The 26,836-nt window shown below is 43.5% G+C and overlaps 1 protein-coding gene across 3 annotated transcripts in view; it reads left to right on the top strand.

Moving 5' to 3' along the window:
- The window catches only part of LOC138799251 (alpha-2-macroglobulin-like), an 82,533-nt gene that overhangs the window by 25,128 nt on the left and 30,569 nt on the right, over positions 1 to 26,836 (top strand). For 2 of the 3 annotated variants that reach the window (XM_069980170.1, XM_069980168.1), the window contains exons 16-27: positions 1,136 to 1,261; positions 4,028 to 4,127; positions 5,738 to 5,819; positions 6,432 to 6,657; positions 8,927 to 9,047; positions 11,562 to 11,683; positions 13,511 to 13,562; positions 16,489 to 16,572; positions 16,679 to 16,855; positions 18,793 to 18,868; positions 19,706 to 19,862; positions 22,712 to 22,780. In XM_069980170.1, coding sequence (XP_069836271.1) covers positions 1,136 to 1,261; positions 4,028 to 4,127; positions 5,738 to 5,819; positions 6,432 to 6,657; positions 8,927 to 9,047; positions 11,562 to 11,683; positions 13,511 to 13,562; positions 16,489 to 16,572; positions 16,679 to 16,855; positions 18,793 to 18,868; positions 19,706 to 19,862; positions 22,712 to 22,780 — 1,392 coding nt within the window. The remainder of the gene's footprint in view (positions 1 to 1,135; positions 1,262 to 4,027; positions 4,128 to 5,737; positions 5,820 to 6,431; positions 6,658 to 8,926; positions 9,048 to 11,561; positions 11,684 to 13,510; positions 13,563 to 16,488; positions 16,573 to 16,678; positions 16,856 to 18,792; positions 18,869 to 19,705; positions 19,863 to 22,711; positions 22,781 to 26,836) is intronic. The other variant, XM_069980169.1, reaches the window with a different exon arrangement.

The raw sequence follows: 26,836 nt of genomic DNA, 5'->3' as shown, positions 1-26,836 counted from the left end.
TAATAGCCTCATGGTGAGGATTACCCACTAATATTTTGATAGTTCCTATTTGTTATGTGATTTCCGGAGCTCCTTGTGTATGTTGTCTTCAGTACTGATTCATAGTTTTTATTATGTACTTTATATGACTTTTTATGTGTTATTCTATTTTTTTTTTTTTTTTAGTATTCCTGTTTATCCTGTGCTGGTAGGCCCTTTCTAATTGAACCCTCGTAATTGTATATACAGTATACTTCGACCCTACTTTAAGAGGTGTTGTGTGTGTCCTACTATTATATATAGGCAGTACATATAGCACAGGTGTGTGGGGTAAATACTATTAAGGCACCCTTAATAGTATTTACCCCACACACCTGTGCTATATGTACTCACATCTACAGGATCCGCAGCAGATCTGCAGCAGATTTGATGGTGCAGATTTTATGCTGTGTTCAGTTATTTAAATGAAATCTGCTGCAGATCTGCAGCAGAAAATCAGCTGCGGATCCGGTAAGTGTGAACGTACCCTAAAGAGATAAGGTATAATTCAGGTGGGTCCACTTAATAAAAGTAACAACATTACTAATTCCCATTACAGATAAGCAAATTTACATTAGTAACAAAACAAAGCACTTCATTATCTCTGCAATCTGCTCATCAGTCTGCCGCTCCTCCCCGTGTGCTGGGCAAAGCTGGATCCAGTCCTGGAAACTGGGAGAATTTCCTCAGGACTGGATCCAGTTTTTCCAGGCTCTTGGGGAGGAGCGACAGTGAGTTAAATGGCAGCCGGCTAACAAGTGGATTGCAGAGATAATGAAGCTCTTTGTTTTGTTATTACTGTAAATACACTCATCTCTACTTCCTATACAATCACAAAAAATATATTTAAAAAAAAAAGAGAAAAACAAAACACGCACATATCTCTCCAGCATTTTCTGTACTTTCTGCCACATGGTTCCCTATTCAGAAACAGGAAACTCAAAAAAAGTAATGGCAGTAAGCACTATGTTATCTACAGCCTGGTTCTGGGAATCTACTGGTGAATTGTAGTTGTAGTTTTTACATAGTGGGAACATAGCCTTGGTCTGAACAGATATTTTATTGCAGTCATGATAAATAAATGAAAAATCTGTTTTGGATCTGGTTTTGTCTACAGACTAACAGATTAAAGGATGCTATTAAAAAAGATAAATACACAAACCTGATAAAGGATGAACCCCAGTGCCCTGAAGGTACCTCACCTGGACCCGATCGCAACTTTGATGTGTATAAGTTATTTCTGGTAAGGCAAATTCATGCAGTATATTACTTTAATTAGACTGCATTCTAACCTCATTTTTAAGAAGATAATAAGGAACTGTAGTAGATTTAAAAAATATCAAATAGTATATTTAAAGAATCATTATTAGGCTATGTTCACACAACGTGCAAAAAAGGAAAAATGGGTCCGCATTTTGTGTTTAAAAAGACATCCTTTTTTGCACCATTTTAAGTGACTTAAATAAAATGCATTGAAGTCTATGGAATAACAAACGTCTTTTTCACACATTGTATTAAATGCGTCCGCCGCAAAAGACCTCCGTCATTTAATACAAAGTGTGAAAAAAAACGTCCGTTATTCCATAGACTTTAATGCATTTTATTTACGTCACTTTAATGATGCAATAACGGACGTCTTTTTCAACACAAAAAGCAGATGTGGACATTGTGTGAACATAGCCTTATTTGTCCCCCCCATACTGATAAATTTTTTATGTCGAACTCAAAATCAGACTATATATATATATATATATATATATATATATACATACACTCACTCACTGGCCACTTTATTAGGTACACCTGTCCAACTGCACGTTACCACTTAATTTCTAATCAGCCAATCACATGGCGGCAACTCAGTGCATTTAGGCATGTAGACATGGTCAAGACAATCTCCTGCAGTTCAAACCGAGCATCAGTATGGGGAAGAAAGGTGATTTAAGTGCCTTTGAACATGGCATGGTTGTTGGTGCCAGAAGGGCTGGTCTGAGTATTTCAGAAACTGCTGATCAACTGGGATTTTCACGCACAACCATCTCTAGGGTTTACAGAGAATGGTCCGAAAAAGAAAAAACATTCAGTGAGCGGCAGTTCTGTGGCCGGAAATGCCTTGTTGATGCCAGAGGTCAGAGGAGAATGGGCAGACTGGTTCGAGCTGATAGAAAGGCAACAGTGAGTCAAATAGCCAACCGTTACAACCAAGGTAGGCAGAAGAGCATCTCTGAACGCACAGTACGTCGAACTTTGAGGCAGATGGGTTACAGCAGCAGAAGACCACACCGGGTGCCACTCCTTTCAGCTAAGAACAGGAAACTGAGGCTACAATTTGCACAAGCTCATCGAAATTGGACAGTAGAAGATTGGAAAAACGTTGCCTGGTCTGATGAGTCTCGATTTCTGCTGCGACATTCGGATGGTAGGGTCAGAATTTGGCGTCAACAACATGAAAGCATGGATCCATCCTGCCTTGTATCAACGGTTCAGGCTGGTGGTGGTGGTGTCATGGTGTGGGGAATATTTTCTTGGCACTCTTTGGACCCCTTGGTACCAATTGAGCATCGTTGCAACGCCACAGCCTACCTGAGTATTGTTGCTGACCATGTCCATCCCTTTATGACCACAATGTACCCAACATCTGATGGCTACTTTCAGCAGGATAAGGCGCCATGTCATAAAGCTAGAATCATCTCAGACTGGTTTCTTGAACATGACAATGAGTTCACTGTACTCAAATGGCCTCCACAGTCACCAGATCTCAATCCAATAGAGCATCTTTGGGATGTGGTGGAACGGGAGATTCGCATCATGGATGTGCAGCCGACAAATCTGCGGCAACTGTGTGATGCCATCATGTCAATATGGACCAAAATCTCTGAGGAAGCTTCCAGCACCTTGTTGAATCTATGCCATCGAAGAATTGAGGCAGTTCTGAAGGCAAAAGGGGGTCCAACCCGTTACTAGCATGGTGTACCTAATAAAGTGGCCGGTGAGTGTGTGTGTATATATATATATATATATATATATATATATATATATATATAATAATTGCCCGGCATAAGTCAGAGACTTTGGCAAGGCAGAGAGAATGTGTGGCTTCCCCCAGCACCCAATTTATCATGATTTACATCTGCTTAAAAGACATATATAGCACTCATCAGCTCGTAATAGAAGAACTCACGTAGCTACATAGTTAGTATGGTTGAAAAAAAGAACCATGTCCATCCGGTTCAACCAAAGGAGGAGATTGATGAAGGCAAGGGGGTTGAATGGATAAATTCTATATTCCTATATACGCATTGAAATTATTTTGGTCTAAGAACTTGTCTAGGCCGGTTTTGAAGCCCTCTACTGTTGTTGTTGTGACCAGATCCTGTGGTAGACTGTTCCACAGATTCAGTATTCTCATTGTAAAGAAGGCTTGTCGCCTCCGGAGATTGAACCTTTTTTTCTCCAGGCGGAGGCAGTCCCCCCTTGTCCTTTGAGGGGGTTTTACCTGAAACCTCTTTTCCCCATATTTCTTGTAGGGGCCATTTATATATTTAAATAAATAATCATATCTTCCCCTAAACGTCTCTTCTCCAGACTAAACAAATGTAATTCTTTTAATCTCTCCTCATAACTAAAATGCTCTATTCCCCTTATTAGTTTAGTTGCCCGTCTTTGTACCCTCTCCAGCTCTAGAACATCCTTTTTATGAATCGGGTTCCAAAACTGGACGGCATACTCCAGATGAGGCCACACCAAAGCTTTATAAAGCGGTAATATTATATCCCTGTCCTAAGAGTCCATGCCTTTATAACAGTATAGAAGCAGCTGATTGACATTGTGTGATATTGAGCTGACCCTCAATGGCCTCAGTAATGTTGGGGGTCTATAGATTACACCCTCATTTTGTAGTTCTACAAACAAGGATTCCACATCCTCCCAATCATCACCCACTATTGCATCTTCACCACCTGCTTTTTTATATTACTACTAACATACAGATACCCTTTTTCTTCTACAGACACACAATCTACAAATTTTTACCAACACTAAGATAACCGGGGAACCAGTGGAATGTGAACCATTTTCCCGTTACACAATAAAAACCACGAAAGATAAAGGTATTTCCATACAACCGAACCTCATTTTAGGCTGGCTGTAGGAAATCACTTCATATTGTATAGCGTACAGTGTATAGGCCTTTAGACAACCCCTTGTGTGTTAGAAGGATTACCCAAAAATAAATTGGTCGTGGAGTTTCTTACTGCCAGGGCTCCCAGCAATCAGTAACAATCTATATGCTAACTAGAGATTAGAGTTTGTTTGTTTTTTTATTTTTTGGGGGAGGGTCCGATGTAATTCAGTTTAGGTTAAGAAGCTGCAACATATATGGATTGTATTTTTATGCTTTTAAAAATATCCCTTTTTTGGGTTTTGGGTTTATAAACACAAGCTGAGACTGTGCACTTCCTACTGCTTATACTCAATGTAAAAACATTAATAAAAAGTATACATTTCCCCTTTAAGCCAAGGTAAGGTTCCTGATAGCAGCACTACAGAACATGATGGACAAGGCAGTAGGTGTGTGGCTGTTTAGAGCTACAGTATTAACTTCAACCTTTTAAGCCGGGTTCTGTGACACAGCCATCTCATACATTGGCCACTGTCTGTGAAGTGCAGCCCGGTCGGTACTGCAGTACTGTCTGGATGAACTTAATTTCTTTTGAATTGGAATGCGGACACATTCGGGTGTGCCCACGTTCCAATTAACCATTGCAGACATTGTAAAGTGCAGCTGGAGCCGCACTTTACATTGTCTGCACTATCAATTTTAATGAATAGTGGCCACACAAAATTGACTGGCATGGAATCCCAGCCGTGGTGCATACAGTGTGTATGCAGTGTGTAGCCAATTGACTACAATATATACCTGCTAGCTCAGAGCTAGCGTAGATCTCTTATGCTGCCTCACATGCACCTCCAGTTATAAAAAGACAGACGCCTCTTTAGCATGATCGTACATTGGTGTGTGTGTGTGTGTGGGGTGGGGGGGGTTGGGGGGTATTAAAAATATACCTGTCATTATGCACGTTTTCCTGCATGGATACACTCATGCCAGGTGGATTCATGCACTAGCCCTATTCTTATTCAGTAAGGCTTATGCATGCAACCAACCTCTTGATGATATGTCCATGGTCACCCGATCTTCCAGCAGCAGGAGCGTCTGCCCCCCATTTGGGAAAATGGCTGTCAGGTGTCTCATTGTAACAACCAGGTCCTGTTTTCATGTTTTTGGCCCAATCCAAACTGAAGCTGTGCCTTTTCCTATTCCGAGATACTTCATTAGCTCCATTTTAGTTTTATGCATACAGGGGAATTTCAGTTTGGACTCTGAATTTGTAAACCAGACAACCCTCAAAGTAGTTATCCAGCATTAGAAAAACATGGCCACTTTCTTTTAGAGACAACACGACCCTTCTCTCCATTTTGGGTGGGGTTTTCCATCTCAGTGAAGTCAATGAAGCTCAATTGCAAACCACACCTGAACTGCAGACAAGAGTCCTTCTTTCTCTGGAAAAAAGTGGCCATGTTTTTCTAACGTTGGATAACCCCTTTGAATTTCATGGTATCACTGGTTTCTGATTCATTAATTTATTTATTATTACAGCTCGATCTGCGATTTCATTTCTGCCTTATGGCTGCATGTATTAATCTAGTACTTACCTTTTAGCAGACACTGACAGAGAAATCTATAGACATATTACAAGAAGTTATTTTCCAGATACCTGGTTGTATGAACTGGTTCCTATGGGGTGAGTATACGTACATTTTAAAATATCAACAGTGATGAGTGGTATTTCTGAATTCAGATTCAGAAGGTTTTACATGAATTGGCCATCACATTCATTTTGGTTTAACAACCAATTTCTGCATTTTAATTCTGCTCATTTAATATGTGCAGTTAGTACAGTTGTGGTTAGCGACCGTTTACATTGGGCGATTATCATGCAAAATTTAGTGATATTAAATAAAAGTTCACAAGCATCAGCCAATGTAATCTGAGACGATTGCATGGTCATCGGGTAAGTGCTGGTACATCCTTTTTCCACAATAATTTTTCTTACGAATGTTCAAATAATCAAAGACAAGTGAAAGGCAAGCTTGCTGGTCTGTGTTGTACACTGCAGCTCTGCCTATAGAGACTAGCTGAAGCTAGCTGCTGTGTATAATCTACCAGCGATCCTTAGATCCTTTGGTTGGTCTATTGAAATCAGCGGCGGTCTGCTGCTGCTCCTATGCACTGATTGACAAAGACAATGATCATCCCACAGCATGCACGCGCATACACTGAACAATAATCGGCCTGAACTTGTTGTTATTATCTGTATAGACTTTCTTATCTCAATGTTCTTAATGTTTTACAGCTCAGAGGGACACACTGTCCTCAATCGTACCACACCACACAGTATCACTAAGTGGGTAACTGATGCCCTCTGCTTGGGCTCCTCCGGTTTTGCCATCTCCAGTGACGTTGAGCTCACTGTATTCCAGCCTTACTTCATTGACCTGATTGTCCCCTACTCTGTAGTACAAGACGAGAAATTTACGATCCAAGCCGTGGTCTTCAACTATGTGAAGAAATGTATTCTGGTAAGAAAATAATAGTAATTTTTTAATGTTTAGAAAAAATAATTGCTCTTAGAAACTCATGTTTATGTGTTTTTATTGGCTTAGGTGAGTAAATAGATGCTCCTTTTAACTTCACTCTCCCTACACTTTATGAGTAGAGAACATGTTTACCTAGATTACAGCAAGTTCTCCAAGCCCCAGTATCTGCCCTGGTAAGCCTGGTGCCAGCCCTGTTTATCCTCACTTTCTTTATATTTAAAGTGGCAAGGTCGTTTGGAAAAAACTTTTGCCATGTCATAGAAGCATGTCAAAACTTTTCATTGATCTGGGTCTGAATGTTCAGACCCATACCAATCATGGGAACGGGTGGGGAGAAGACCGAGCTTCAGTGTGTTCCACTCCCCCTCTGTGTCATTAAAATAGTCGGGCTCCATAGACTTACATTAGGTACCTGATTCATCATGTGACACAGAGCCAGTCTTCTCCCAACTCGTTCTCACAGTCGGTACCGGTCAGAACTTTTGACATCTCTCTTTGACAGATAATAGTAGGGTAATATCTGGTTGCCAGTAAATATCAATTTATTTCTATTTTACATGATCAGGTACACTATGTGGGCCAAACATTTAAAACACATACATTGGAATGAATGACGCACATACATGGTAATAAAAACAAGGAGCCATGAAATCTCAGTGAATCGCCTTTCTTTTTTTTTTTTTTTTTCTTTTTCCCTTTTAAATAATTTTTATTTGAAACATTTCATCATTAAAACATACATTGAATCAGACAACAAATTGTTTACATATAAAGTTTTTGACAATTTCCTCCCTTATAAGTTATATAACCCCTTCCCCCCCCCCCCCCCTACGACTACCACCCCCTCCCCTCTCTAACCCCCCCTGGGCAAGTAGAGAACCGAAGGAAGAGAAGAAGGGAAAAAAAAAACCTCCAATCCATATCAGTGTTGCTAAGCTTGTTCATAGTTACTGTAATATTTAACCATTTTTTTCCAGGCCGTAACACATGGCCTCGCCGCCGAGTTCCAATTTTTAACAATTATTAATCTTGCTACAAAAAACCTCTTCTTCATTATCTTTTTCTTATTTCTATCTATACCCACCTAAACCACCTTTCACCTTTCATACAGAATAAATATTTGAAATTGCTTTTTCATTAAGTTCTGGATTCTGTCTTCCCTAATGAACCCTGTTAACTTAGGGCCTTATTACACAAAGCGATAATCGTCCGAATTGACTCGATTCAGTCAGTTATCGCTCTGTGTAATACAAATAACAATCAGCTGAAAAAACAATCATCGGCAGATTGTTTCCTTAGGCCCCGACCTAAAATCATTGTGCGCCAATGGCGCATTGCTACATGTAATAGCAATGCTCGCCGGTGGCTGCTGAATAAACAAACCGTTTTTGCATTACCTATCCATGTTCCCAGTCTCCTCTTGCCCTCTGTTTCCTTCCTGGCCCCGTGAGCTGCAGCTTCAGAACAGCCTGTCTCAGCTGACAGCCTCTCAGACAATCACTAGCCGCGTCGGTCCCAGACAGTGACTGGCTGAGCGGCCTGTCAGGAGACTGGGAACGTGAATAGGTAATGTAAAAACTGTCTAGGCAAAGGCTACACAGATAATGCTAACAATGTCTGTGCAGCCCTTACTAAACAATTATCAGGCCGTGTAATACAGTAGGCTCAGTAATTGAGCACCGATGTAGCAGATCTGCACTCGTTTACAATATAGATCAGGCCTTCATCACCCTGTCTAATAGCACTCTTACAGATCTTGTTCTGATGGCAAGAATAGTGTAGCATGCAGCAGATTTCTTCTTACCAAATCTAAGAGAACTGCTAACATAGCCTTCATTAACCCCCTCCCACCGCTGCACAGTAAATTAATGTTGCTGCAGCCTATGCCCGATGCTGCAGAAAAGTTTATTTACGATGCAGGATGACACAGGCACAGAAGCTGTATCTGTGTCATCCGCGGTGGGTTCCGGTGGTCAGTGATAGCTGGGGACCCGCTGCAACTGTCAGCACCGGAGCCCGGCTCCGTTGCTGACAGTTAAGCCTATAGATACTTTGGTTGGCACCAGGCCTCAGGCTTCCGGTGTCCTAGCTATGGAGGCCGGCGGGGAAGGGAGGTAAGGCTGGCGCGTGGCCACTGTCGGTTTGTTTGTTTTTTTGTAAAGCAGTCAAAACATATTTAATATCACATAACGAAAAAATTTTGACTGTAAAAGCTAAAGACATGTTGTCTCTTTTCACTCCATTACAACAGATTGTGGTGTCCTTGTCTAATTCAGAGGATCTTGTAACAGTCCAGGATAAGCAGCAGGCCAGATGCGTCTGTGAGGGCCATTCACACAGTTTCTCCTGGGATGTATCAGCCTTAAAACCAAGTACTAAAAATATTCATTCTTTTTACTTTTAAGACTGTGATCATTCAGTGTGGTCACCGCATGCAGCCAAAACCATAACCCAGATATTATCCATTGTGAAAGAAATCAACATTGTAAGGAAACCACGCAACCAGCCTTATAGAACAGGGCTCCAGACTAAAAAATTTACCTGGGAGCCATTGGCTCCTAACCTGAAAAATTTAGGCGCCAAATAGAATATTTGTTTGCCAACATTTTAAACCATGTAAAATTAATGTTATGTTAAATGGGACTTACTGTGTGCAGAGGCCACGGCAGCATCCTCCTCCTTTAGATCCTTTCTTTTCTTAGTTTGAAAACGTTCAACATGGAAACTTGCAACTTGACAACCATATACACTCTGACTCAGTACTTCAGCTTCACTTGGCTAGCCTTTTAATGAGGCTTACTCTTCTGAACTTGAACTTAAAGGGAACCTGTCGACCCGGGTGACAGGCTCCCAACCCCCCGTTAGAGCCCCCTATACTCACCTCATCGCGCCGTGTCCCGCTTCTGAAGATGGTCAGGTCACGGAGATCTCAGCCGCTGCAGCCTGGCGTGCGCTGAGAGATGAGTCCAACGCTCATAGAGAATGACGGGAGAGTCCAGCGCTCCGTCATTCTCTATGAGCGTTGGACTCATCTCTCAGTGTGCGCGCCGGGCTGCAGCGGCTGAGATCTCCGTGACCCCACCATCTTCAGAAGCGGGACCCGGCGCAATGAGGTGAGTATAGGGGGTTCTAACGGGGGGTTGGGAGCCTGTCACCCCGTCACCGGGGGTGACAGGTTCCCTTTAAAAGCTTGCAACAGTCTATACATACTGAGCTAGACTTATGACTGCAGCCATAGTGACCCCCCCACAAGATGTGTATATAGATAGATATATCTCTCACCTAGTGACTAATGCAAGTGACCCCCTACAATACAGACACCTGAGGGGCCCTGATAATAATAATTGTGCATATATCTATCTCCCAGTGTCTGCAGCCAGTTTGCCCTACACTTATAGATGGCCCCCTCCTTTTATAGATGCCCCCTCCTCCCCCCATTATAGATGCCCCCTCCTCCCCCCCATTATAGATGCCACCCCCTCCCCCCATTACAGATGCCCCCTCCCCCCCCCATTATAGATGGGCCCCCTCTCCCCCCATTATAGATGCCCCCCCCCCTTCTCTTCCCCCCATTATAGATGCCGCCCCCCCTTTCCTCTATGCTAAGCAGTATTTAAAAAAAATAAACACACAAACTCACCTGACAACCCGCTCCCCCGGCGATCCTCTTCTTCTTCAGGCGCTGTCCCCGGCTGATGCGCGGCTGCTGGGGGTGTCCCATCCTATCCCCGGCAGCGCGGCGCGTCAGTGAGCTCCCTGTACGCCGGGGCTGTGACTTCTGACACAGGAAGCGTCTCTGATGTGCGCTTCCTGTGCCGGAAGTCAGGGCCCCAGGCAGCTCACTGATGCGCCGCGCTGCCGGGGATAGGATGGGACACCCCCGGCAGCCGCGCATCAGCCGGGGATACTTAAAGAGACAGCGCGCCGCCGCCGGGGCCAGTCGCAAATGGCGCCCAGATTAATAAATCTGGGCGCCATTTGCAAAATGTCAGTCGCATTGGCGACCATTTTGGTCGCCATCTGGAGCCCTGTAGAAGTTTGGTTAGGCTAGGTTCACACTGCGTTTTCAGCATCCGTTTAACGGATCCGTTTTTTTTAACGTCCAGAAAAATAGGGTCAGCAACGTTTTTTGGTCCGTTTTGGTCCGCCAAAAAAAACGGATCCGTTTTTTTTTATAATGGAAGTCAATGGAAAAACGGATGCACACAAATGAATCCGTTTTTTGCCATCTGTTTTTTATGCGTTTTTTGCAAAAAACGGATGCGTTAAACGGATGCTGAAAACGCAGTGTGAACCTAGCCTTACTATGAAAAATATTAGACTTTACTGTTATTGATACTGTTTTTTTTTTTTTTACCTAATACAGTAGCTAGGTAGTATGCTTTATTTAGGGTCATGCATATACATGGAGATACACAAAATCATACTTCTGTACATCAGGTTGCAAAAATGTATGTCCAAATGGAGATCTGTTTTAATTAAAATTACATATGGAATGTGATGGACAGAAAAAAACAGCATTTTGGCAAAAAGAGGTGCGATGGAGGCTTCATGCATCTGTAAGGAACCACTAGTACAGTTCTGTATAAACCATGTAAATGATTCCTTAGTGGTATACAGTTATACTCCAACATCTTATAAATCAAGACTGGATATGAATAAAAACTAGCTAAATAAAAGCAGAGAAAAACATAAAAAAACAGAATAAAAGTACATTTTGTGAGTGTTCCTGAAGGTGCTCTAGCAGTACAATTATATATGTATATGTCACTGAACATCTATTAATCCAGAGTATGTAATTATCTGGTATGTGCCATGTGCTATAGGTACTGGAATAAATTAATTTTACCATTGACCAGAAAAACAGCTGTACTTTCACCTTTCAGAAACACTAAAGATCCATGTTGACAGTGGGTCTATTGAAGTGGAAGGAGAATGCTCCCAAGACACTCTTCAGATAGGAAAAGCTCACAGAAAGGACTCTGTGGAAAAAAACATTGTGGTCAAGGTAAAGTACACACACAAACACACATTTATATATATATTTATATATATATATATATATATATATATTTTCCCCTCAATTTTGTTAACATTATGGACTTGATTTAAACCTCTATTTAAATTTTTTTTGCTAAATAAACAGAACTTTTTTTCTAAACACTGCACATGTGCTTTAATGATGCAACACATGTGCAGTGTTCAGACAGGTGAAGATTAGGAGAAATCCTGCCTAGGGGCATTCCTATTGGGGAAGAGAGTGGAGAGGAGGGATGGGGAGGCGGCGCAGGCCTAGGCCATAGACACTCTATTTGACACAGGGCTGTAAGTTTAAAAGTTGTTTTTCAGGACAATAATTGCATCACCTGCCGAACGGACCCCAGGACAGATCTTGGAATAAAAGTAGCTATCTGGCAGTAAAAGCGGTTTGGTGGGGGGGATTGTAGGTACAGAGTCGCTTACTTCTTGCAACCCCTGCAGTGCTTTCTACACAGAGGCAGTGGGAGACTGCCAGGTTCCATGTACTGCTCACCCTAAATGTATGACAGACTTTACTCCAGGGCCTTTCTTCTCATAGACAAACTATCTTCTACCTGATTCTCTTATGCACATGGACACATTTTTACCTCGCTGATGAAAGCGCTCATTGATTTAAGAGCATGTCAATTAGACTGGATGCTATGTCCCAACCCACCATGTGACGGCCATACTGGTTATGCTGAATTATTTTGAATGCATTTTTCTCCTTACACTTGCACTTTAAATTTTTGCATTGGCATTATATGTATTCCTTTGACAATATATTTATTAGCACTTTATATTGGTTTTTATGTGTGTTTACCTCCTGTATATCACATTTATATATGTTATACATATTTTTGTATATTTGAATATTATTTATTTATTATGCATTCTCTGGGATATTGAAGATGGTCGCCACTTAGGATTCAGTGTTTGTGGGTTTGGTTCCACTGGGCCGTATTGTGTCCAGTGGAATGTATGTATTTTAAATGTTTATAATTTTTTTTGTCCCCTACATTTATGTAAAATAAAAATTGTGTTGGATTTTGAGTAATCCTTGAAGTGCAGTCCATTTCTTTTACAATCCTTCTGTTCTTTCTTTGGAAATTAGACTGAGGAAAGCGCTCAGTGAAGAGCAGAATAAAATATATTTTTTTATTATTATTATTTCTTATACAGCTATGTCCTTACACCTGATGCTTCAAAAAAGCACACTAGACTGTGGCCTATCCTGTCTACAGTACCTCTTGCCCCAGCCCTGCTAAATACTGAATCATTGTAAACCTTCATATAACCATGTTGGACCAGTTATAAACTATATAACTATATATGTACCATTTAGTGGCCAAATTATGTAGTCATATAATGTACAATTTACACTGACAAACAGTTGCCTAAAGAACACTCCACTACCAAAGTGCATATGCGTAGATAGCTATTATAGGGTACAAGCTTCAGGACAACAATATAGGGTACATGCCTAGGACACAAAGGCAGTGGAAACACTTCTGATGTCAGTGGCTCCCCTACACTAGTGACAAGACACTGTATCCTGTGTGAATGCAAAGGTCACACACCCAAGTTCCACAGTTACATGGATTAGAACTTCTGGTGCAGTCTAGAGCTAGGTTCACACTATGTAAAAATAAGACATGTTATTTGTAATGACAACCATTATTATGAAAGATGGCCATCACTTTTACAAAGTGTGAACCTAGCCTAGAATAGGACAATTTACAATATATATTCTATGCTAAAAATACACTGGTTAAACATGTACAAAGAGTATATAAAATGCCTTGTTTCATTTTAGCCAAGAGGAGAAGAAAAAGAAACGGCAAAGACATTTCTAATCTCCCTATCAGGTAAGTAGAAATATGAGCACGGACAAAGACGCCTGCGGTGCACCGAGAGCTGTATAAGATGCAAACTGTGAAATAGCTATATTACATAGACTACATAAAAAGAGTGCGTGTCAGTACACCTAAGTGACCAAAAACCATTTAAAGACAAGAACACCGGCGCTCAAGACATTCTGCTCTATTCACATTTGTATCTCTTTCTGACCGTTTCCCATTGTTGTTTTATGGTTGCACTGTGGTACTATGTAAAGGCCCTATTCCACCAACAGATCTGACGACAGGTTATCTGCCAAAGATTTGAAGCCAAACCCTGGAATGGATTTGAAAAGAGGAGAAATCTCAGGCCCCCTTCACACGTCCGGAAAATCTGTCCGGATTTCCTATCAGGAAATCCGGACGGATTTCCGGACTCATAGACTAACATTAGACACGGACACCCTTCCGGATTTTTCCGGAAGGGTGTCCGTTCCGGAAAATAGGACCGGATTTTTTAGATCCTGTCCTATTTTCGTCCGGAAATCCAGCACGGACGCCCCCATAGAAGTCTATGGGAGCGCCGGAATCACGGGCATTTTCCTGATGTATATCAGGAAAGTGCCCGCGATTCCGGACTGGTAGAGAGCCAGCCCCGGCCGCCGTCCGATCACCCGCACACCCCCATCCCCCCCGCACCGCACCGCACACGCTGCCCGGCACTACAGATCCCCCCCCCCCGCCGCCGCCGCCGCATCTGACCCTCTCAACCCCCCCCCCCCCCCCCCCCCCCCCCGGGAACTCACCACCGGGCCGGCCGCCGGATGCTCCAGTACCTCCGCCGCGACCCCGCCGCCGCCCCCGCCGCCGCCGCCGCATCTGACCCTCCCCCCCCCGGGAACTCACCACCAGGCCGCCCGCCGGATGCTCCGCACCTCCGACCGCCGCCGCTGCCCGGACCTCAGCACTGCACTCTGACCCGGACCCCAACCTCGCGGCCCCGACAGAGCAGGATCCGGGACAGGTGAGATTAGGGCTACTACTCCCACCATGCTCTGCTGGCAGGCCATGATGGGAGTTGTAGTTCTGCAGCCTGTGGCCATCCAGGTTGCAGAAGTACAACTCCCATCATGGCTCTGCTGGCAGGCCATGATGGGTGTTGTAGTTCTGCAGCCTGTGGCCATCCAGGTTGCAGAAGTACAACTCCCATCATGGCTCTGCTGGCAGGCCATGATGGGAGTTGTAGTTCTGCAGCCTGTGGCCATCCAGGTTGCAGAAGTACAACTCCCATCATGGCTCTGCTGGTAGGCCATGATGGGAGTTGTAGTTCTGCAGCCTGTGGCCATCCAGGTTGCAGAAGTACAACTCCCATCATGGCTCTGCTGGCAGGCCATGATGGGAGTTGTAGTTCTGCAGCCTGTGGCCATCCAGGTTGCAGAAGTACAACTCCCATCATGGCTCTGCTGGTAGGCCATGATGGGAGTTGTAGTTCTGCAGCCTGTGGCCATCCAGGTTGCAGAAGTACAACTCCCATCATGGCTCTGCTGGCAGGCCATGATGGGAGTTGTAGTTCTGCAGCCTGTGGCCATCCAGGTTGCAGAAGTACAACTCCCATCATGGCTCTGCTGGCAGGCCATGATGGGAGTTGTAGTTCTGCAGCCTGTGGCCATACAGGTTGCAGAAGTACAACTCCCATCATGGCTCTGCTGGTAGGCCATGATGGGAGTTGTAGTTCTGCAGCCTGTGGCCATCCAGGTACACGGGTACCTGTGATTTATGTTGGCATACTAGACAATATTATCTCATCAGGAAATCCTGAAGGTTTTTCCTGATGGTTTCCTGATGGTAAAAACGGATTACTGTCAGGAAATCCTGATACTATCCTGATGACATTTAAGGTCTCCTGATCAGGATTTCCTGACAGTAAAAACTGACACGGACGTGTGAAGGGGGCCTTAGTCTTTCCTTTATGACCTGTTCTCTGTTTATAGTCTGTTCCTGGGTTTGGCTTCAAATCTTTGGCAGATAATCTGTCGTCAGATCTGTTCGTGGAATAGGGCCTTATGGCGATTATCGTTCAGATTATCGTTAAATCGTTCGAATCTAAACGATAATCGTTCGGTTGAAATGCAGTAACGATTAACGACCGAACGAGAAATCGTTGATCGCTTTATAAGACCTGGACCTATTTTTATCGTTGCTCGTTTGCAAAACGTTCGCAAATCGTTCGCATTGAATAAGACATCGTTCGGTCGTTCGCAATAGATACGAACGCAATAGCGAAGAAATACGGAAGAAGAAACGATCGCAATTACGATCATAAGTAACGATTATCGTTCCATGGAAATGAGTGAACGTTTTCAGGTCTTTCGCAATAGCGGTCGTTTGAGATCGTTAATCGTTAACGATTATGCTAACGATAATCGTCCGGTGAAATAGGGCCCTAAGAGTGTCATGGAACGGCCGGTCTCTGAAAAGATCATCCTGGCCAGTACTGCAGTAACGGCCGGATGATCTTTCGGGTCGCAAAGTTCTGATGCGGGAGAATCCATGCACGCTCACATCAGAAGACTCCACTGCACGCTGTGGAGGGAGCGGCCAGATCCGCTTGCTCCACAGTGTGAACTGACATGGGTTTCTGCGGCCGCTATTCACTGAATAGCGGCTGCAGAAAACTATGTCAGTTGTTTGCGGCGCCATGAGAGATCCCGGCCGGAGCGTATACTATGTGTATACGCTCCGGCTGGGATCCCATAGCAGAATAGGCAACATATTTTTTCACAAAAGGTACAGCCGTTGTTGCCGATTTCAACAACGGCCGTACTTTTACGAAAAGATACGTTGTGTGAACATAGCCTAATAATGTACAATGCATGCAAGAAGTAGAAACCCTCCAGTCCCGCTACATGGTGGGGAGGGACAGATCAGGACTAACTTCTAACTTCTGTCTTGTAAGACAACCAGGAGGAAATTACTATTAATATTGATGCTCCCAAGAGACTAGTCGCCGGCTCCGAACGTGCGCACATCATCATTCAGGGTGAGTAATGCTACGCAATGAAAACCTCTTGTGGGCAGTCACACCTTACATTACATAATGCTATGGGCAATTCTATATGTAAATTATTTATAACCTATTTCACCAGGTGATCTCATGGCCAATATGATTGTTAATTTGGACAATATTCTTGATTTACCTGATGGATGTGGAGAACAGAACGTAGCAAGGTTTGCTAGACACGTTTACACGTTGGACTATCTCAACAGCATACATGAACTGACGTGTGAAATAAAAGTCATACCTATTGAATCACTAAAAAAAGGTGAGTGATGTACTAGAAACATGATGGAGCAGATTTACAAATCCTTATACTGTATGTGAACTATTAGCAGACACCCGCTGCTGATTACTGACATTAGTGATCAGGCTAACGTAATTGCAAGGTGCTGGCCGGTCACTTCTGTAGTTGGAGGTCTGTACTTAAGGCCTTAAAGGGAACCAATCACCTCAAAAACACGTACATAGCTTTTTAAATGTGCTGTTAGAGCACACAGCACACTTTCCATACATGTTTCTATATACTGCCTGCCTCCCCCATGTAATCCATAAATTTACTTTATAAAACTGGCGCCCGGTATGCAAATAACCCCAGGTAGTCACCTGGGCGGTGTGCGGCTAGATGGTAGTCACTGTCAGTCTGGGTCCCCTGGGCGTTCTTGGGCGGTAATCACGCCCCTCTGGGTGTGATTTAAATCACCCAGTAGCTCCAACGTCACTCGGGAGCGCACCGATGCCTACGTTCTTACGCCGCCGCGCATGCGCAGTACACCCGCTCCCATTCTGGCTGTACTGCGCCTGTGCAGAATAGCCTCAAACACAGTGTGAGGCGGGGATCGTCGCTGGAAGGATGCACAGGAGCCTGCTGCAGCCTGTTATACCGCTCACTCAGCCTAATATCATCACAGTTGTTGTAAGAATGATTCTTCACTGCCAGCAATAATAATTTTATACCTTTCACTGCAAGCAAATAATTTTATACCCTCCACTGCCGCCAATGATTGTTATACCCTCCACTGCCACCAGTGATAATCTTATACCCTCCACTGCCACCAGTGATAATCTTATACCCTCCACTGCCACCAGTGATAATCTTATACCCTACACTGCCACCAATGATTGTTATACCCTCCACTGCCACCAGTGATAATCTTATACCCTACACTGCCACCAATGATTGTTATACCCTCCACTGCCACCAGTGATAATGTTATCCCCTCCACTGCCACCAGTGATAATCTTATACCCTCCACTGCCACCAATGATTATGTTATACCCTCCACTGCCACCAGTGATAATCTTATACCCTCCACTGCCACCAGTGATAATCTTATACCCTCCACTGCCACCAGTGATAATCTTATACCCTCCACTGCCACCAATGATTATGGTATATCCTTCACTGCCTGCAGTGATAATTTTATACCCTCCAATGCCACCAATGATTGTTATACCCTCCACTGCCACCAATGATTGTTATACCCTACACTGCCACCAATGATTGTTATACCCTCCACTGCCACCAATGATAATCTTATACCCTCCACTGCCACCAATGATTATGGTATACCCTCCACTGCCACCAGTGATAATGTTATACCCTCCAATGCCACCAATGATTTTGTCAGTATAAGGTTTATGAGGCTCTCCTGGAAATAGAAGTCGAGCTGATAGAAAATGGCTGCCCAGCCTTTTTTTCTCAGAGAGATAAGCTGCAGCCAGAGCTAACCCTCCCTATAAAGAACACAGGGATGCCCAGCCATGCATAATGTTCCTGTGTATATGGATGAGGGAGAGATAACTGACAGCCTTCAGTTATTGAGGTTGTATGGCCACCTTTACCTTCCGTGCTTGCTGAATTGCCTCTACTAATAGAGTCAGCCAGACTGTCCCACAACAGCATTGATCTTAACTGGTCCATGCAATGCCATAGCATTGCATGGATCAGTATTAGTAATACAATGACTGCTTATGATAGTTTCCTAGGGGAACATAAAGAGTGATCTAAAACATTTTTTTAAGTTTTTAAAAAGTTCAGATCACCCACCCTTTATTCATACATGAATTAAAACCTTAAAAAAATTCTAAAATATTAAAATATCATATTCATTATTCTGTATGGTGAATGTCCTAAAGATAACACTAAATGACCACATCATATGATTTTTTTAAAGTATTATTGTAAATATTCTTTATTTCTAGGTTACCAACGACAGCTGACATTTAGGAATAAAGGAGGATACTTTGCTACTTTTCCAGGTGGGCCAGAAAATTTGTGGTAAGTATAAAATACCTGAAAACAACTTTTTTTTTTTAGCAAGTTTAAATGAGTATATAATACATGAGGCTATATTCACTATATTCAATTTGGTGCAGGCACACATGACTGTCAAAGTGTAAAAAAATTACTTTAAGGCCATGTTCACACAACGTATGTTTAGCATAAATCACGGCTGTTGTTGCGAACTGCAACAACAGCCGTGATTTATGCTAAACATACGTTGTGTGAACATGGCCTTAAAGTAATTTTTTACTGCTAAACATACGTTGTATTTGAATGAATGGAATCCCGGCCGGAGTGTATACACATTGTATACGCTCCGGCTGGGCTTCCATCTGGCCGTGCGAAAAACTGACATGTCTGTTTTCTGCAGCCACTATTCATTGAATGTCAGTTCACACACTGGCCGCACGCTCCATTGTGTGCAACGGTGAATTAGGATGCAGGTGCATACGGGTGCGTCCGCATCCGAATGAACAGAAATGAAGATCATCCAACTGGTATTGCAGTATTGTCCGGGATGATCTTCAGTTAACACCGGCCTGTGTTATACCATGTGTATACCATGTGTGAACACACACCATTCACACGTACAGAATCTGCAGCAGATTTGATGGCGCAGAGTTCAATCTTCAGCAGATCCGCAGAAAATTTCGAGGCCCAGATTTGATTTGCTTTGAATCTGGGATTTCAAATCTGCACCCTAAGTACACAAACAATAATACATTCTCCCTTTTATTGGTACCATTATGGAATGAATTACTTTTTTCTTTTCATTTACAGCATTCACTTACATTTTTATTAAAACAAAAAAGTTTAATGTTCTTTTTGCAGGCTCACAGCTTTCACAGTCAAAGCTTTCAGCGGTGCTCAGAAGTTTATCTACATAGATGAGAAGCACATTCAGCAGGCTGTGAAATGGATGTTCACCAAACAACGGCCTGATGGCTGCTTCAACGAGGAGGGACATTATTTCAACAATGAACTAGAGGTGAATATACATTCAAATACAGAATATGTATAAACACATGAGACAACTCTACACAGTGGAGAAGACTTATCCAAGCTGCCATTTACAGTACATAATGAATGATAAAAACAATATACTGTGGATTCGAGATAGATAAGGAGTGGATAGATATGAGACTCATGGATATGAGTTATAATATAAAACAAGTGTAACTAGGATTCGTGGGGATCCATAGCAAAATACAGTATAGGCCCCATGAATCCTAGTGTCTGAGACAGGCTATACTAGCAAAGCCAATGTGACCAGCACAGAGGCCACAATCACTGACTGGCAACCCACAATTGCATCACCTGACACCCGTGGTGCATGTCATTCACTGATGTTGATGCAGATGGCACTCGGCACCCACTGTGTATGGATTTGGCTCAGCTTAAAGTGACACTGTCACCCCCTTTTTGCATTCTGACTTCTCTGCACAGGTGTAATGGGAAAATTTAGCGGTTTTTATACCGTATTTTATATCATACATCATGGTGCTTGTTGAAGTAAAAAGTGATCTTTTATCAACTTAAGATTGTGTTAAGTGGGCGGGGCTTCACTGCAACAGCGCCACTTAGCCCTGCCCATAGCGCCACCTCTGGCCCGCCCCTCCGTGATGTCATCAGCACATAGGCCCCACCCCCTTGCTGACCATTGGAACAGGCTGGCCTAAAGTTCTAGGCCCCACCCCCTCTAGGTCGGCCCATACCAATGGGTGTAGAGGGGGCAGGGCCTAAGTGGTGATGATGTCTCAGAGGGGCGGGGCCAACAGTGGCGCTGTGTGTGGGGCTAAGTGACACTGTTGTCGTGAAGCCCACTTAGCACAATCTGCAGTTGATAAAAGATCCCTTTTTACTTGAACAAGTAATGATATAACATAAGTTATGAAAACTGCTACATTTACCATTTACACCTGTGTAGAGAAGTCAAAATGCAAAAAGGGGGTGACAGTGTGGTGACATTGTCACTTTAAGGTATACCTGGTTTAAGAAAAAAATTTAAAACCTGCACAGTTTTATTAGATGAACCCTCAAGGAGTGATCACAAGGTGATTTTAGGGCTCTCATTGTTATAAGTGTCCCCCTACAAGGCACAAGCAGAGCTGAGCTGTATACTATAAGTACTCATTACTCCCTGCATTACTTTTTTAGCTAATCATAGCCCAGAACAACACATCACATACTCCTCACTGATATACCATGACATAGTGCACTTAACAGACCGGCATTGTGCTGAACTGATGACTTACACAATGTACTACTATAGATTGTAGTGGGGGGAGAAGGAGTTACTAATGCGAGGAGCTAGTTTTGCAAGATGCTCGGAGAGCAGACACGAAGGAAACAATATTGGGTTAACTTAATCACTGTTCAGGTTGGTACTGTGCTGTCAATTCTTTGCGCGGAGAGTGGCTAGAGCGTAGGCGTGCGAGCCCTCCCATAGACAAACTACACGGAGACAGGCGAGATTCCACGGCAGAGAGATCCACCACTGAAATCCGCAACATTTACTCAGTGTGAACATACCCTAGTATAGGTACTAGGGATGGTCCGAACCTGCCGAGGTTCGGGTTCATATGAACCCGAACGCTCGGCAGCAGATCCCCCCTCCGTGGAGCGGGCGGATACAGCGGGAGGAACGCCTGGAAAACTGGGAAACAGCCTATGGCTATGGCTGTATCCCAGTTTTCCAGGCGGTCCTCCCGCTGGATCCGCCCGCTGCACGGAGCGGGCAGACAGCGGAAATCATTACCGAGGGTTCGGGTTCGTACGAACCCGAACCGAACTCTGTTCGGACCATCCCTAATAGGTACTATGTAGGAGAAGAAGGGGCTACTGATTCTATGGTTTTGCCAGGTGCTGTGATCACAAAGGAAATAAACAGCAGAAATGTAGGGGAAGAGTTATGCTTAAAGTGTCACTGTCGTGAATTTTTTTTTTTTTTGCAGAAATCAATAGTCCAGGCGATTTTAAGAAACTTTGTAATTGGGTTTATTATCCGAAAAATGCATTTTTATCATGAAAAAGCAGTTTGAAGCTCTCCCCCCTGTCTTCATTGTTCTCCTATGGAGAGAGCTAAAGAAAAGACCAAAACAGGGCAACAAAGAGTTAATCTACAAATCCCTCACGGGATATCTCCTGTGACAGTCACCAGTGACCAGTCTGAGCTCGGATTACAGCTGTCACCCAGCTCCGTGCCTGTAATCCTCTGTTATCTGCTTTCTGCTGCCGGCTAACTCCCTCCTTCCTCCTCCCCCCTCCCCTCTCCCTAGAGCAGACAGGGTACGTCTCCTGCAACAAGTCACAATTTTCAGATTTTTCAGAGTGGATGAAAAAGAGGAAGGAGGGGGGGACCTGGGAAAAGGCTTTTTACATGCAGATAATGGCAGATTTGGCTAATAAACCCAATTACAAAGTTTCTTAAAATCGCCTGGACTATTGATTTCTGCAAAAAAAAAATAAATAAGACAGTGACTCTTTAACCCTGTTGCTGATGCAGAAAAGCTTTGATTTACCTTGCATGGACAGTGCAGCTGTAAGCCAGCCATCTTGTTATAATTGTCACTTCAGATGGCTTTCCTCTAACAAAAGGCAATGGACAGAAGATTGTCACAAGGTGTTTCTTTTCCTTGCAAAGACTTTACAGCTATTTTTTCTGGAATAAGGAGTGATTTTGGTAAAATAAGTGACTTAGAATTTTTTTTAGGAATCAGGAAAGAAAAGGGACATTGTTTATAAAGTGAGCATTCAAGACAATGTAACAATTCAGTTCTGGCTAGTCCTTCTATTGTCACTTTATTTTGAAACTTTTTTTTTTTTTTTTAACTTTAGGCAGATAATCTGGTGACACGTACAGCCTATGTCACAATCGCCCTCTTAGAACATGACATCATCTATGATGTAAGTAATTTAATGCTGATTTTATGTTTTTATTTGCACTTGAAGTAGAGTCCAGTTCTTATTAATGAGTGGAAATAATAATAATAATAATAATAATAATAGATTTTTTTTATTAAATCATATTAAAAAGTGCATAATACATAGCCATGTAAGCAGCTTCTGTGCAGACTTAAAGGGAATCTGTCAGCTCCTGGGCCCTACCTGAGGTGGTGACAGTGTGCTGTAGCTGGCAGCCCCCATTGAGCATGGTGCCTTTTTGGTAATTTTCCGTGCAGCAGATTATGTACAATAAAACATATAGATACACCCAGCGCAGATAATTAGTGGGTCAGTCAGACTAAGGAGGATTATATAGGTGACAAATACCTGTATAGAAATCCAGCTGGAAAGGTGAATATGTCACTTGCCCAAATGCCGATATCAATGGAGTTCAGCTGAAGTCCACATCCAGCTTTTATGCAGTGTAGAGAAGTTAATCAATGGGAAGAAATCTTCTGAACTCGGCAGATGCTCCCGCCGGTAGCGCTGCACATAAGTTCACACAGTTCAGTTTTCCGTGGCAAAAAAGTGGGATCCTGAGTGACGTCACTCTCCTTAGGTGTGGATCCTAGTGCAAACCAGAAGTTATCCTATGCATTTCAGTGTACACGGACACCTTCATTAGAGACAGGCTATCCCTGATGAAGGTGTCCGTGTACACTGAAATGCATAGGATAACTTCTGGTTTGCACTAGGATCCACACCTAAGGAGAGTGACGTCACTCAGGATCCCACTTTTTTGCCACGGAAAACTGAACTGTGTGAACTTATGTGCAGCGCTACCGGCGGGAGCATCTGCCGAGTTTAGAAGATTTCTTCCCATTGATCTTCTACACTGCATAAAAGCTGGATGTGGACTTCGGCTGAACTCCATTGATATCAGCATTTGGGCAAGTGACATATTCACCTTTCCAGCTGGATTTCTATACAGGTATTTGTCACCTATATAATCCTCCTTATTCTGACTGACCCACTAATAATCTGCGCTGGGTGTATCTATATGTTTAGTTTATGATCTGTATAATTGGGGGAATATAGGGTGTCCCCCACACACCTAGCAGCATTTATATATTTTTGTATACAGCGCTAGTGAGCATATCAACACACGGTGTATACTAACACAGTGAGTTGACTGCATTACCAAGATTATGTACAATCTTATGTCTCCTACTGTACTTAGGAGTCACAGAGCAGTTGTTCGTACCACACTCAGGCATGCATCCTCCTCCCTCTTCATGAATAATCAATGCTGCTCGCTCAGCTTTCAGATTGCAGCTGAGTCCTCTGTAGGCAGTTTCTTTCAGACATAAACACTCAGGTATAGTTGAATGCCAGCAGTTCATTCTCTGGTTCGAATCCCCTGATGGAAATTAAATTGGTGTCTTTTTTTTCTTATTATTGTATCATTTTTAAGGCTATGTTCACACACAGCATTTTTGCTCAGCATTTTGGTCATTATTTGGCAGCCAAAACCAGAAGTGGATTGAAAACACAGAAAGGCTATGTTCACACACTGTTGAAATTGAATAGATGGCTGCCATTTAATAGCAAATAATTACTGTTATTTTAAAACAGCGTCCAATATTTGCCAATAAATGACGGCCATCCGCTGAATTTCAACAGTGTGAGAACATAGCATTTCTGTGTTCTAAATCCACTCCTGATTTTGGTTGCAAAATACTGACCAAAATACCAAGCAAAAATACTGTGTGTGAACATAGCCTTAAAAAATGATACAATATTGAGGAAAAAAAAGACATCTATTTAATTTCCATTAGGGGATTCGAACCAGAAAATGAACTGCTGGCAGGTCTCTAGACAGGTGAGCAACCCCTAGGCCACAGCTCCAACACATTAGGGAGAAGATATTCAATTATACCTTAGTGTTTCTTTCAGACATAAACTGCCTACAGAGGACTGAGCTGCAATCTGACAGCTGAGGGAGCAGGCCAGCCAGCATTGATTATTCATGAAGAGGGAGGAGGATGCATGCCAGAGTGTAGCACGAACAACTGCTCTGTGACTCTTTAGTACAGTAGGAGACATAAGATTGTACATAGCTTGCTCATTGGTGTGCATCCGGGGGCCCCCCCCCCAGATGCACAGTAAGCACAGGGGTGCCCATGTGTGTGTATATATATATATATATATATATATATATAATATATTTATATATATATTTTAGGGTACAAACACACTTGGTGTATCCGCAGCGAGTTTCTTGCTGCTAATACGCAGCGAAACTTGCTGCGGATCCCATCCCTGTTTACTCAATGTCAGACAAACTCGCAGCCCGCCCCGTTAACCCGCCGGCTGACGGTGACTATACATTACCGGGTCCCCGCTCCTGCTTGCTTTGGCGGTTCCTGGTGTCTTCACGTCCCACTCGGCCAATCAGTGCACTGCGGCGGGGAAGCACAGTGATTGGCCGAGCGGGACGTGCCAGGAACCGCCGAAGCAAGCAGGAGCGGGGACCCGGTAATGTATAGTCTCTGGCAGCCGGCTGGTTAAAGGGGCGGGCTGTGGACAAACTCTCAGCATGGATGTACATTCCTGCTGCGTGTTTGTCTGCCATTGAAAGTATAGGGCCGGGATACGCAGCGAGTCTCGCTGCGGATATGCCAAGTGTGTTTGTAGCTGATAAGCGATTGTTTAGATGAGCGATTCGGTCATCTCTACTGGCAGCACTAGTGTGGTGTTCACAATATGGGATACATAATGTCATATTTACTGTGTATCTGGAATGTTCCCATTTAAAATTTGGTCCCTAAGTAACTTAACAGAGGCACCTTTACCTCCGCTCCCTGCTGTCTGTACCTGAGGAGGCGCCGTTGTCTCCGCTCCCTGCTGTCTGTACCTGAGGAGTCGCCGTTGTCTCTGCTCCCTGCTGTCTGTACCTGTGAAATAGAAGGCAAAGCTTCCTGATCTATCTCCAGTGTGACACCCAGTGTAATGTGATTCTATGGTGCCGTCTCCTAATGCACAGGTACGCTCAGCAGTAGACTTGATGGAACTTCAGGAAATCCTAAGTTCAATTGAAGTCGAACATTCACAAACCTGCCCCATTAGATTGCTGATGCCTTCCCGGTCCGTGGGGAAGTAGGAGAGTGCCCGGGTATCGACAGGAATTCCGGGATTCAGCCTAGGTAATAGGAATTCCAGTCGGTACCCGGGAAGGCATCAGCAATCTAATGCGGCAGGTTTGTGAATGTTTGAGTTCTATAGAACCCAGGATTTCCCGAGGTTCCATCAACTCCACTCAGCAGCGGAGACAACAGCAGTAACACCTCCAGTAAAGTATTCCATCACCTCCAGTAAGGTACGCTGCGATTTTGCGCAAATTATAGCTAAACAGCAGCCAGAAGATAATACAGAATAGGAAATACCTTTTTTGATCAAGCAAAAATCATCCGCTGCCTCCTCACACTGACAGAGGGCAGGAGGCTTCCAGGCTGCCTCATCCACTGTCATCCTCTCTTTGCTCCCTGTGATGGCGCCCCCCCCCCCCCCCCTGGGGCAGCTGACCCCCCCCCCAGCTACGGCCCTGCTCTAATGTGTACCACTGCAAATGTCTGCCCCCGTCCAAATAGGTGAAGATTGGTGCATGCACTGGAAGCATCACACACTGAACACCAGCTCAGCTGTAAGAGACTTCTCTGTTTTATTGTGGGTTACAATTGTTTATATAAGTGGCTGGGTCAGTGTCGTGTGCAAAGCCCTACACAAACATTCCATAGTGGACTGGTCACTTCAGGATTGGTTGTTTCTTCACGTGGCAGCTCTTCCTCTTGGACTTAGATGCAAACATCTTGGGTGTAGTCTGAGGTGAAGGCGCCATCTTTGTACACCTGGTGGTGTCTTCAGCAGGCAAAGTATATACTGTAGGTGTAAGCATACACAGTATATAGGGGTAAGCATACCAAAGAGTGTGTGTATATGTGTGTGTGTATATATATATAAATCTAAAGAAAATGGTGCTGTCCCTCAAGGTTTTACTGTAGTGTATTTGTGAGGAAG

The sequence above is a fragment of the Dendropsophus ebraccatus genome, chromosome 8 (assembly GCF_027789765.1).
Source record: "Dendropsophus ebraccatus isolate aDenEbr1 chromosome 8, aDenEbr1.pat, whole genome shotgun sequence".
NCBI classification, from domain to species: Eukaryota; Metazoa; Chordata; class Amphibia; order Anura; family Hylidae; genus Dendropsophus; species Dendropsophus ebraccatus.
The sequence above is the reverse complement of the archived record's forward strand: the minus strand, read 5'-3'. Positions and strand labels throughout refer to the sequence as shown.